The sequence below is a fragment of the Panthera tigris genome, chromosome A1, assembly GCF_018350195.1.
Source record: "Panthera tigris isolate Pti1 chromosome A1, P.tigris_Pti1_mat1.1, whole genome shotgun sequence".
Classification (NCBI taxonomy): Eukaryota; Metazoa; Chordata; class Mammalia; order Carnivora; family Felidae; genus Panthera; species Panthera tigris.
The window spans coordinates 28060070-28072306 of NC_056660.1; the positions used below are offsets into that span (position 1 = coordinate 28060070).

The 12237-nt window shown below is 36.5% G+C and overlaps 1 protein-coding gene across 3 annotated transcripts in view; it reads right to left on the bottom strand.

Annotated features, from left to right (window-relative positions):
- Nucleotides 1-12237, bottom strand: part of DGKH (diacylglycerol kinase eta) — a 162595-nt gene that overhangs the window by 13372 nt on the left and 136986 nt on the right. For all 3 annotated transcript variants that reach the window (XM_042977273.1, XM_042977286.1, XM_042977280.1), the window contains 7 exons: nt 8948-9065; nt 7723-7833; nt 7487-7583; nt 5161-5268; nt 2945-3058; nt 2565-2699; nt 1514-1677 (listed from right to left, as the gene is read on the bottom strand). In XM_042977273.1, the coding sequence (XP_042833207.1) occupies nt 1514-1677; nt 2565-2699; nt 2945-3058; nt 5161-5268; nt 7487-7583; nt 7723-7833; nt 8948-9065 (847 nt within the window). The remainder of the gene's footprint in view (nt 1-1513; nt 1678-2564; nt 2700-2944; nt 3059-5160; nt 5269-7486; nt 7584-7722; nt 7834-8947; nt 9066-12237) is intronic.

Here is a 12237-nt window from a genome sequence, read left to right on the forward strand (position 1 = left end):
ATTTTCATCTTTTACAAAATTAAACAAACAGACTAGTGAATATATGGGGAACCAAACTAGGTTGACCAAAAGCAAGTCTGGCCAACCTTCACTTCCCTTTTTTTGATAAGGTTATTTGGTTAGTTGACAGGAAGTTAATATAGGAAGTATATTTGGTTTCAAGGGAGATAATATAGGAAGTATATTTTGGTTTCAAGAAAATGCTGTAGCTCTATTTTTGATTTTTTGAAAAACCACCATATTGTTTTCCATCGTATGTTAATTAGCTTGATTATGGTAATTATTTTACAATGTATACATATATCAAATTATGACATGTATATCTTGTGTATATAAGTGATTTTATTTGTCACTTATCCCTTACCAACCTGGAAAAGAAAGAAAAACAACCCCATTGTAATGTGGAGTCCACAGAAGTTGTTTGTAGTACCCTAAAACTAATCTCTCTGTGAATAAGAAGCTGGGAGGTACGATAATGCAGTTCTGTGCATATAGCTGCCTATTCATTTTCCTTTACCTTGCTTCTAAGCTACTTAGTATCTTTCAGTTATACTTTATTCTAATTCTGAATGTTGGTCTCCAGCTATAGGGAGGAATGCATATCTTTTCTCTTATATCTCCAACTTCTAGTACATTCTAGGTTTCTAACAAATATTTAAAGAGCTTTGCTTTCCTTCTTTTCTTTTTCAAGATTTTTATCAGTGACCAGATGAAGTGTGGGAAGAATATAATAGCTACCACTACCCGAACACTAAATAGACCAGATATGATGCGACAAGACATGGTGGGTCTCATTAAACCTTCACAAAGACGTGCAAAGTTAGCTCTTATTATCCCCATTTGGTAGAGAAGATTTAGGTGAAGAGGTGGTAGGAAACTTGTCCATGGTTGCCCACCCCCCCTTCCTCCATTGAAGTTTACTCCTGCTCATAGTGATTTATATCTGTTCTACATTCATGGAACTTGGTTTTTTGCTTGTTTCTTTAATCTTTTCCCTTTTTGTCTACTAAAATTAATTTCTGTGCTGTCTCCCAATCTCCGGATATGTCTTTTGGAAACCGATTCTCAGACTCTTCCCACCCCCACACCCCCAAACCTCCTTGCAAGCAGGATTAATGTCTGTATTTCTTTCTACATTCCATAACCATTTAATAATTACAAGGTAACATATCAGTAAGTAGTATAGTGTAAAGATTGTGTAAAACTGGGGAAATAAACAATAACAGAAAGAGCATTGTGTGTTAGGTAACATTAGGCAAGCTCCCCACTGGGGTTCAGGAAGTCCAAGGTCTGTTCGACAGAGAACACAGGGTGTGCACCTGTACGTGCTGGCGGGGGTCTAATGAAGGAGCGCAGTCCTTAAGGAGGCATGAATGAGGCAGCAAATGAGGAAGGGGAGTAAATGCATCTCTCTTAGATACCCTCGAACAACTGAAATTATGTATCAAAAGTAAAAAAGCACATTTGCCAAGGCTAGAGTTCTCCCCGCCCACAGCTGGTAGGCCCTCCATACCTAGTGATGAGCTCCTCTGCCGCCTGGGAGCATAGCTGCATCTGGGATACCTCCTCTGTTGCCAAGTCAACGGCATGCTGGATGTACAAATGGGTTCGAAGAACTGGTTTACCGGAATCACACTTCTGTTTATCTTCCCAAGATTTTAGAGTGCTTTCAAAAGCCTATTTATAATCAATATTGCAAGGAATTGTTAGTTTGAAGCTCTGAGACCCAAATAAATGTGTATTTAGATGTTACATGAATGACTTTGAAACTATTGCTGTTTTCCTAATCTAAAGCCTCATTAAAGAAATCATAAGATACAAAAAAGGTATCTTAAAGTTTTCCTGTGTTATCAGAACAAATAAGTAATGTGATCAATGACAATGAGTGTATCACTGAAAGTTTTTAAAAAGACAGCTTCAATTTATGCTTCAATCTTTACATGCATAACGGATAAGATGGGTGTCGGCAGTCTTATCTGTTATGGGTGTAACCTTAATTAAAACATGTATTCTGGAAAAGGCAAAACTGGGGAGGCAGTAAAAAGGTAAATGGTTGCCAAGGGTTGAGGTAAGGGAGGGAGTGGTGGATGACAGGTGGAGGACAGGGAATTTTTAGGATAGTGAAACTATCCTGTAGGATACTATAATGGTAGATACAAGTGATTACAGATTTATCAAAAACTGTAAAACGTACAGCATGAAGAGTAAACTATGAACTTTAGTTAATAATTATCAATATTGGCTCATCAACTGTAATAAATGTACCACATTAATACAACATGTTAATAATAAGGGACAATATGTCCATGAGGTAAGGAGGTATATGGGAACAGATTTAGAATTCTCAGTATTTTCTGATCAATTTCTCTGTAAACCTAAAAGAAACAATAAAAATATAGTCTATTAACTTTTTTAAAAAATTAAATGTTGATATTTAAAACTACAATGACTTGTCAGATTTAAGAGACAATTTAAATATTTTTCCGTGGTTTCTATTTTTCATAACAATTGAATATTTTTTAAAACTCTTGATAAAAATCTAGAAGAATATTTTTTTTACATACCCTGTCCCTTGTTAGCATCTGAGCTCTGTTTTTGTGCACAATTTTGATAATTCCTGGAGGCTGAACCCATGCTTCGCCATCTACCTGCACTGGGACTCCCTCATCACCAAATATAGTGATTTTTACCGTACGGCACTGAAATAAAACAAGTCATTTTAGAGAACAAATCATCCTGAGAAACCGACAATCGGCATTCAAGCTTGACTTTTTGTCCATTCCGTGGAATGGAATGTCTATTTTTCCACTTACCACGGCACGGTAACAACTGACACGACAAGAAAGTTCATATTTTATAGATGAACAGACAGCGTAGGAGTCATTTGGAATAGCTTCCCCAGTGGCCCGAGTAGTGAGGTCAGGTCTGATCAGAGAAAACCAACCTGGGCTATTCGATGATGCTGCAGTTTAATGACCCTGGAAACTGCCATTTGCATGCTATCAAATATTGCAACGACTTCCAGGATCTTGTCATCAAATGATGGTGCAGCAAATATCTGAAAAGAAAACCTATATTACATTTCCCCTGATGAGGTTAAGGTTTCGATGAAGTGGCACATCAGCAATGTAAAGTCTGCAATATACATAGTAAAACCTACAGAAATAGTAAGCAGGAAAGTAAGTCAATTTTAATAGGAAATGATAGTCCAAGGACCACCCCCCCCCAAAAAAAAAACCCACTGTAGATGATTTAATGTAAACAAACTTAATACAAAAGATTTAAAACCCACATGGATAAAATGTTCATGCCCTTCATAAAGCACTCTTTAAACCAGCGAACTATTCTATTCTAAATAATCCATCTTGGGGGGACCTGGGTGGCTCAGTTGGTTGAGCATCTGACTTTGGCTCAGGTCATGATCTCCCCATTTGTGACTTCAAGCTCCGTGTAGGGCTCTGTGCTGACAGCTCAGAGCTTGGAGCCTGCTTCGGATTCTGGGTCTCCCTCTTGCTCTGCCCCTCCCCTGCTCATGCTCGGTTTCTCTCTCTCTCTCAAAAATAAAATAAACATTAAAAAATTTTAAATAATCCATCTTGGCATAAAATGCATCAAATATCTGTTCACACATAACTCAGATGTCTTGATAAAATGATGCATGTAATTTCAGGAAACCTAAAATACCCAGTTTACCTGGCATGTTCTAAGGGAAATCCTTCAATGTTTACAAGCAATATGTATAATGTGCTTTATATATTAATATGACAACTTTTTAGGGCATTTGAGAAGATGGTAACAGACACCTCAGAGGATAAAAATGATGCAGGCTTACTTTGTTTTGATGTTAAATGCATTCCCACAAAATCAATGTAATCAAACAATTTAAATTCTGGCTGTCTTACTTTGTCCCCTTTATTCTCTCTTTGAATATATGATAAACAATTATGCCTCGGAAAAAAAAATTATTCAGCATAAAGCAGTATCTAAATTAAAACTGAAAATATCAGGGCATGAATTTGCAAACATTGATGATTTCTTGTCATTAAAAAATTTTTTTTTCAATGTTTACTTATTTTTGAGAGACAGAGCATGAGCAGGGGGTAGAGAGAGAGGGAGACACAAAATCCCAAGCAGGCTCCAGGCTCTGAGGTGTCAGCATAGAGCCTGACATGGGGCTCGAGCTCACAAACTGTGAGATCATGACCTGAGCTGAAGTCAGAGGCCTAACTGACTGAGCCACCCAGGTACCCCGATTTCTTATCATTTTTGTTAGCAGACTGGTGGTTTTATTTTTTTAATTAATTAATTAATTTTAATTTTATTTTTTTAATTTACATCCAAGTTAGTTAACATATAGTGCAACAGTTATTTCTGGAGTAGATTGAGACTGCGTGGTTTTAAATCCTGTCTGTGCTACTTCCTGTGTGAACTTTGTGTCAGTTTCTTCACTGGTAAAATTTAGATAAAAATCGTGATTGTCAGTAATGAATGTGAAGCTCTCAGAACACTGTCTGATTACCTAGGAGGAGTCATTAGCTTTATTTACCTTTATCGCCTTGATTTCTTCCCTTTAAGATATTTAAGAGTGGAAGAGTAGTTATAGGGTGACAAAAAGTTCACAGCTAATGTAAATTTTATAGTTGTTACATTATTTACATTATTATATGCGTTACATTGTTAAGTTGTGTTTTTTAGTCCTTTGACAGGAAAGTCTAAAAGGATGACAAACATAGACCTAAATGTTAACGGCCAAATGAGCCCTGTTAACATTTCTAAAAATAAAAATAATAGCCACATAGATGTAGAGTTAAAAATACAGAAAGGTATTTTGGCAGGCAGAATAACGTCTCCCTTTCTATTCCAAAAATGTCCATGTTCAAATCTGCAGAAGTAGTGAATGTTACTTTACATGGCCAAAGAGACTTTGCAGATGTGATTACAGGGGGAACCTTGAGAAGGGGAGATTACCCTGGATGATGCAGTGGGTCCAATGTAATCACAAAAGTCATTCAAAGTGGAAGAGAAGGGCAGGAGGGGAGATCAGAATGATGCACTGTGAGACTCAACCTGCCTTTGTTGGCTTTGGAGACGTTGGAAGGGGCCATGAACCAAGGAATACGGGCAGCCTCTAGAATCTAGAAGGCGCAAGGAAATACTTACATCATCTTCTTTAGTTCCACCCCAAAAGTTGGTGCCTCCGGCATAGCTGGGAATGTTCAACACTGCTATTCCTTGCAGACTGGGGAGAGGGATATACTGCCCATCACACTGTAAGGTAAAAAGCTTAGAAGTTAGAGAAAAAGAGCAAAACCACTAGTTGGGAAGCCACTAGAATGCCAAAGACAAAGGGTGATGGCGGGAAGTGTGTTGGTAATGTTTGCTCTCCTAGAAACATATTCCTACACATTACCTTTATCTTATTTTTTTAACTAAAAAAAAATTAAGGTGTAAATTACTATAGTTGTTACAGAAAATGAACCTTAAAAATATTAACTTTTCTGCCCAGATCAAGCGGTACTTTTCTTTTTTTTCAAGTCACTTACATTTTCACTTGTATTATGGTCATCTTTGTGCTTATTATAAGCATCCTTTTGAAAGCAAGCTGAGTGAGGGCGTCTGGGTCCTAGCCACCCCATCTAGCCCCTCTCAGAACTCCTGCCACTGTGCTGGCACTCTGTCACTAACGGTGGCTGGCCAAAACTCCGGGTGAGTTTCTCCAGTAGCCAAAACCAAAGCCAGGGAGAGAAAAACCATGCACGTCAGGAAGTATCTTATACTTACTGTGTCTTCTAATTAATCACAAAATGAAAACTAAATTACCACTGAAACAGGAAACAAATATCATATGGCTGGTGAGTAATTATACATGACATGTAAGTCAATTCTCAATCCTTCACCTTAAAAAAGAAGAGCTTGCAGATGTCATTCTTAAAATAGGGGCTATATTGTCATTAAATAATTCCTGCAATAAAAGATAATTAACGTAACTTTATAATATTGCCTTTTAATACCCAATCAAAATCATCTCCACTCCTTAGAACAAATGAAAATCCAATTCCAATCCATATTCAACCATTTTAAATAACTGAGAACATTTTATGCTTGATGGTACTCCTATAGGTATTTTTTACACCTTCTTTTCTTTTTCATAAAAACACATTCAAAGGTCTATACTCTATCCAAAGGGCCAATCATGGTACACAGCAGGTGCTCAATGTGTATTTCTTAAAATGAACACACATTGCGTATTTAGTAGAATAATGAACTTTTTCTGAATCCAATAAATTGAACAGGTAGCTCTGCGTGATTTAGAACAGCTGTTCAAATCATATCACTAACTTAAAGGAAATGGAAAAAATGCCAGTAACACCCATCTTAATTTTTAAATATATTTTTTAATGTGTATTTGTTTTTGAGAGAGGGAGACAGAGCATGAGCAGGGGAGGGGCAGAGAGAGGGAGACACAGAATCCAAAGCAGGCTCCAGGCTCTGAGCTGTTAGCACAGAGCCCGACGCCAGGCAGGCTCGAACTCAGGAATCACGAGATCATGACCTGAGTTGAAGTCAGACCCTTAACCGACTGAGCCACCCAGGCACCCCACATCCATCTTAATTTTATAAGCGGTGATAAATCAAACTAGCTGATCATGTGGTTATGTTCTAGGGTGGAAGGCATAACGGGTTTATCTTTACTAAAACATTTAGTTGATAATGAATGAGCCAGTGCTCATTCCAGTATTAAGATAACACCTAAAATAATAACACTCTGTTTAATCTACATACTTCTCTGTACGTAGGCTATACCTTAATTTAAAATATCTGGCCATAAAAAGACACAAGAAAGAAAGACATGCATATTGGCATAAACTATGACTCCTGGACCAAGGGTGAAAGAAAATAAAAGTCACAGAAGTTAGTAGACTTTTCAGAGCCATGTCTCCAACCATCTTTCTCCTCTTATTGGAGGAGATTAAATAACTTTTGCTGTCCTTAGTTTCCCATGTAAATTAGTAAAAACTACTGAAAAATTTAAATGCTCAAGATCTCTTTTTAGTTTACTAACTATTGTTAGAAATAATTGGAACGAATATACATTTGAATTAAAAGAGTCTATTTACTATAAATGTTTTTTTCAGGGATTTCTGAAACATCAGGCCATCATAGAATTGGGTCAAGATTTATAAACTTAAATGAGAAAATCTGTGAGAATCTGTTACAAATGCTCTCCTATAAATGCACTCTCATGGCTGCACCTTCTCACGGGGCACCAAGACTCCACAGTAGCATCCAAATTTCAGGAGCCAATGATAATGATAAGTGTATTGGTCATATCCAGGGTCTAGCCCTCCCTTAGTATAAAGTTGGTAATCACTTCCACTGAGTGTTTAAACACTCAAAGAGGAATTGAAGCCAATTGAGTTGCCCAAATGAAATTATTTTTCTAAGTAAGATAACATGAAATATCTTTACTTCAAGATGAACTTACCTCAAGTTGAACTCTCTGTTCTAAATTCTTATACGACCTTTGTAATAACTCCCGGGTTCCGAGGACTCCATACCACATCAAATTTTTAGTTCGGCTCCTGAAAATAAATATTGGCAGACATTTCAATAGCTGTTATTTATTCATCTTTAAAGGCAGAGCAAGCAAAAGAGGTAATAAATGAAATTAAAGTGAAATTGCCTTCCTGTAATAACATTATAACTATTACCCAAAATTACCTGCATTTTTCAGGGTGTTCTTCTCTCTTATTATTAAATTCTAATGAAATTTTTGCGTCTAATCCAATCCCAAAGTAATTGTTCATGACACATTTTTCTGAATATCCATCTCTGTGATAATATGGAAAAGTACATAAGAGTCAATTTCAGATTCATAACAATTACAACTTGCACACAAAGCAGCACTTAAAACCATTTAAGTTTCCATTCCTTACAGAAGAGGGTAAAACTTAGCAGGAATTATTTCCTGTTCATATGCCATGTGTACAACCCCAGTACATATGTGTAATTTTTGGTACATGTGGTAAAAGGGATAGGGGGCCAAGCAGAGACAGAATCATAGTAACGCTTTTCTAAAACTTGTAATAAAACCTTGGTTCTTTTACTTCCTACGTGAACCCTTTACTACATACATAAGTGGGAGGGTCTTGCAGTCAGGTGCCAATCCTCCTTTCTTGATCATTAGAAAGTCTCATCCGCTGTACTCTTATCAATGGACAAACTATATGTTAACTAACATGAATTTCAATTAAAAAAATATGGTGACATCTTTGAGGAGTGTCATTAGAGAAATGAGATGTAACAAGAGAAAAATTATATGCAGAAGTAAAAGTTCATACTGAACTGCCAAAAAAAAAACCCCAAAACAAAAAACAAACAAAAAAACACCTGTACTTTTAAGAAGGGAAGAGATCAATGTGGGCCAGATGCTTCCTGAAATAAATAATACAATATTCCAGAGAAAAGTGAATACAGGTATGCCTCATTTTGCCATAGGGAAATGGGCTAGACAGGAGCTACCTCGAGAACAGATCCTGAAAACAACTGTGTTTCAAATGCATCAATGTACTCATCATTATCAACTTTTGAAATTTTCTGATGACCCCCTTTTTTTTTTTTAACGTTTATTTATTTTTTGAGACAGAGAGAGACAGAGCATGAATGGGGAGAGGCTCAGAGAGAGAGAGGGAGACACAGGATCTGAAACAGGCTCCAGGCTCCGAGCTGTCAGCACAGAGCCTGACACGGGGCTCGAACTTGTGAACCACGAGATCATAACCTGAGCCGAAGTCGGACACTTAACTGACTGAGCCACCCAGGCGCCCCTGATGACCCTTTTAATATGGGGAAGCATATTTCTTATAACACATTGACAATTTTACCGTTCGTATAAAGTAGAAACAAGAAAAGTCAAAACGAGATATTTACAAAAGTATTTCCTTACACGGAATCTGGATCTGGGTCAATAAATGGCGTTGCACCAAAAGGATCAATATTTGCCAGTAACATTTTGTTGATAATAGAACTCCCAGCAATTGAGGCAGCTAATCCTGCTCTTAAACCTGGACAGAAAAATAAATACATACAGGATCACATGTTAAGAAAAAGGATAAAGAAAGAGCCAGTGCATTGTTTTCAGGCTTAATCTCAGATACCTTGCCCCCAAAGCATGATTTTCGGTGTCTAATCTCATTATTCAAAACCAAAAACTATAACATTGGTGATTACAACCAGGATCCGTATGTTGTCATAAAAAATGAAGCTGATGAAGACTCAGAGTCTCTTTGTGACCGTTTCTCATTTACCATTCTTGTGATTCTATACTTCAACAAGTAAATATTACCTCCTATGTTATAGCAAATAAGGCAGTAAATCTGTAAGGAATTTGCAATAAAGGCTGAATTAGCAAGAATGTCACGGTGTTACTACTTCCATACGCTCAAAGCATAGATAATAATATTCAATTAAAAGTATTAACAGATATACTAAGTGAAATCCCAGTGTTGGTATCAACGGTAAGTATGAAAATATTAAGCACAGGTATTTAAGAGCAGTATTGAACGTAAAAAAGTGAAGCATTTATCTTACCTCTAAATATGTAAAACCTCAAATTTATTTCAACAAGTAGTTAGCTTTCTACTAAGTAGTTACGATATTCAAAGCTAATCAATTTTATGACCTACCCAACCCAAAACTGAGGCTAGAAGCATTAAACTCTGCAAAGAAGAAAAATAACAAGGGCCTAAGGGAATAAACAAACAAAAAGGAAAGAATAGTGAAGAAAAGTATGTCCTGGAATTGAGAACCACTAGGAAATTAGGAAAAAAGTCCTTTTTTTAAGCCAATATTCCTTTCCTCAACAGTGTGTTCTTCTTAGAAGATAATTATTCATTATTTCAGCTACAAAGTTTAGCTGGTTATTAAATAATCAAAATGAATTTTATTCTGTCATTTATTTTCATAGTTTTGAATATGCCACGGCAGACTTAGTTAATGCCAGTTTCTTTTATGTCTACATAAGTAAATAAATGGACAAAGCCACTATTTTGGTAAGAAAAGAAGCACAATTGACAGGTGAAGAATCAGGCTCCAGCCACAGAAAAGGATAATATTTTCTAAAATGTTTTAAGGTCAGGCATATTTACAGCTTTAGCCAGAAAGGTCATCTCATGGTTTCAGGTTTGAATAGAAATATAACCTCTAGACGTGGAGGTCTTTTTCCAGAATCAAACATGTTATGGATTTATCTACTTTAATATTTCACTGAGATATAATTCACATACCATGAAATTCACCTTTTAAGTAAGTGCATAATTTGGCTGTTTGTAGTATATACACAAAGTTGTGCAATGATCACTACCATCAAATTTAGAACATTTTTTATTACTCTACAAAAAACACCCCATACCTGTTAGTAGTCATTTTCCTTGCCCCCCCACTCCCCACATCCTCAGACCCTGGAAACCACTCACCTATGTTCTCTCGGGACTTGACTACTCTGGGCATTTTATATAAATGTAATCATATAGTATGTGGCTTTTTATGTCAAGCTTCTTTCACTAGGCATAATGTTTTCAGAGGTATTCATGTTGTAGCATGTATCAGTGCTTCATTCTTTTTTTTAAAGATTTTATTTTTAAGTAATCTCTACACCCAGCACGGGGCTCAAACTCGCAACCCTGAGATGAAGAGTTGCATACTCCCCTGACTGAGCCAGCCAGCACCCCCGTTCTTTGTTCTTTTTAATGGATGACTAATAGTCCACTGTATGGATATTGTACATTTTGTTTTTCCATTCATCAATTGATGATTATTTGGGTTGTTTCTTCTATTTGGCTATTATGAGTAATGTTGCTATAAACAGTAACGTACAAGTTTTTGTGTAGACGTGTATTTTCACTTCTCATGGGTGTATACCTAGTAGTGGGTTTTTGGGTTATATGTTAACTCTGTTTAATTCTTTGAGGAACTGCTCAACTGTTTTTGCAAAATGGCTGCACCATTTCATATGCTAACCAACAAAGTATAAAAGTTCCAATTTTTCCACATCCTTGCCAATATTTGTTATTATCTGTCTTTTTTGATCATAGCCATCCCAGTAAAGTGAAGTGGTATCTCAATGTGGTTTTGATTTGCATTACCCTGATGACTAATGAAGATGAGCATCTTCCCATGTGTTTATTGGCCACTTGAATATCTTTTTGCAAGAGATCCTTTGCCCATTTTTAAATTGAAGTATTTGTCTTTACTGTTGAATTTTAAGAGCTCTTTATATATTTTGAATACTAGTCCCTTATCACATATACTATTTACAAATATTTTCCTTTATCTTATGGATTGTCTTCTTTCTTTCTTCCTTTTCATTTATCCTTTTTGATTTATGAGAGGAGAAAGTTTCATGGAAAGCCACAACAACCCAGAATCTGCAAAAACTAAAAATCAATGTATCATTTTGATGATGGCATATTGTCAGTTCATCAGACCAACTACCCCTCCTTACTTTGAGGGAAAACTGAGCAAAAGGTAAAATGAATTTATTTGAAGATCATTAAAGAGGTAGACCAAAGATGAGGGCTTACCAACCAACCATTAGAAAAGGAGAATGACTCAGTCAGGTGAGCCCAGGACTCAGGGATAGCTCTTTTTTTGTTTTGTTTTTAACTTTTTTTCTAATTTTTATTTATTTTTTTTGAGAGAGTGAGCACATGTGTAAACGGGGAGGGGCAGAGGGAAAGAGAATCTTAAGGTCAGCATGGAGCCTGATGCAGGGCTCAATCTCACAACTGTGAGATCGTGACCTGAGCTGAAATCAACAGCTGGACGCTTAACCGACCGAGCCACACAGGCGTCCTTAACTTTTCACTTTATATTATTGTGGTAAGAACACTGACTATGAGACCTACCCTCTTAACAAATTTTTAAGTGTACAAGGCAGTATTGTTAACTCTAGGTACAATTTTGGACACCAGATCTCGAGAACTTACTCACCTTGCTTAACTGAAATTTTATGCAGCTTGACTGGCAACTCCCCATTTCCTCTTACTTCTAGTTGTTGGCAACCACCATTCCACTCTTTGATTTTATGGTTTTGACTGTTTTAGATACTTCATGGAAGTGAATCATGTAGTACTTGTAATGTTGTGACTGAATTATTTCACTTAGCATAATTTCCTCCAGGTCCATTCACATTATGACAGATTACAGATTTTTTTTTTTTTAAGCTGAACAATATTC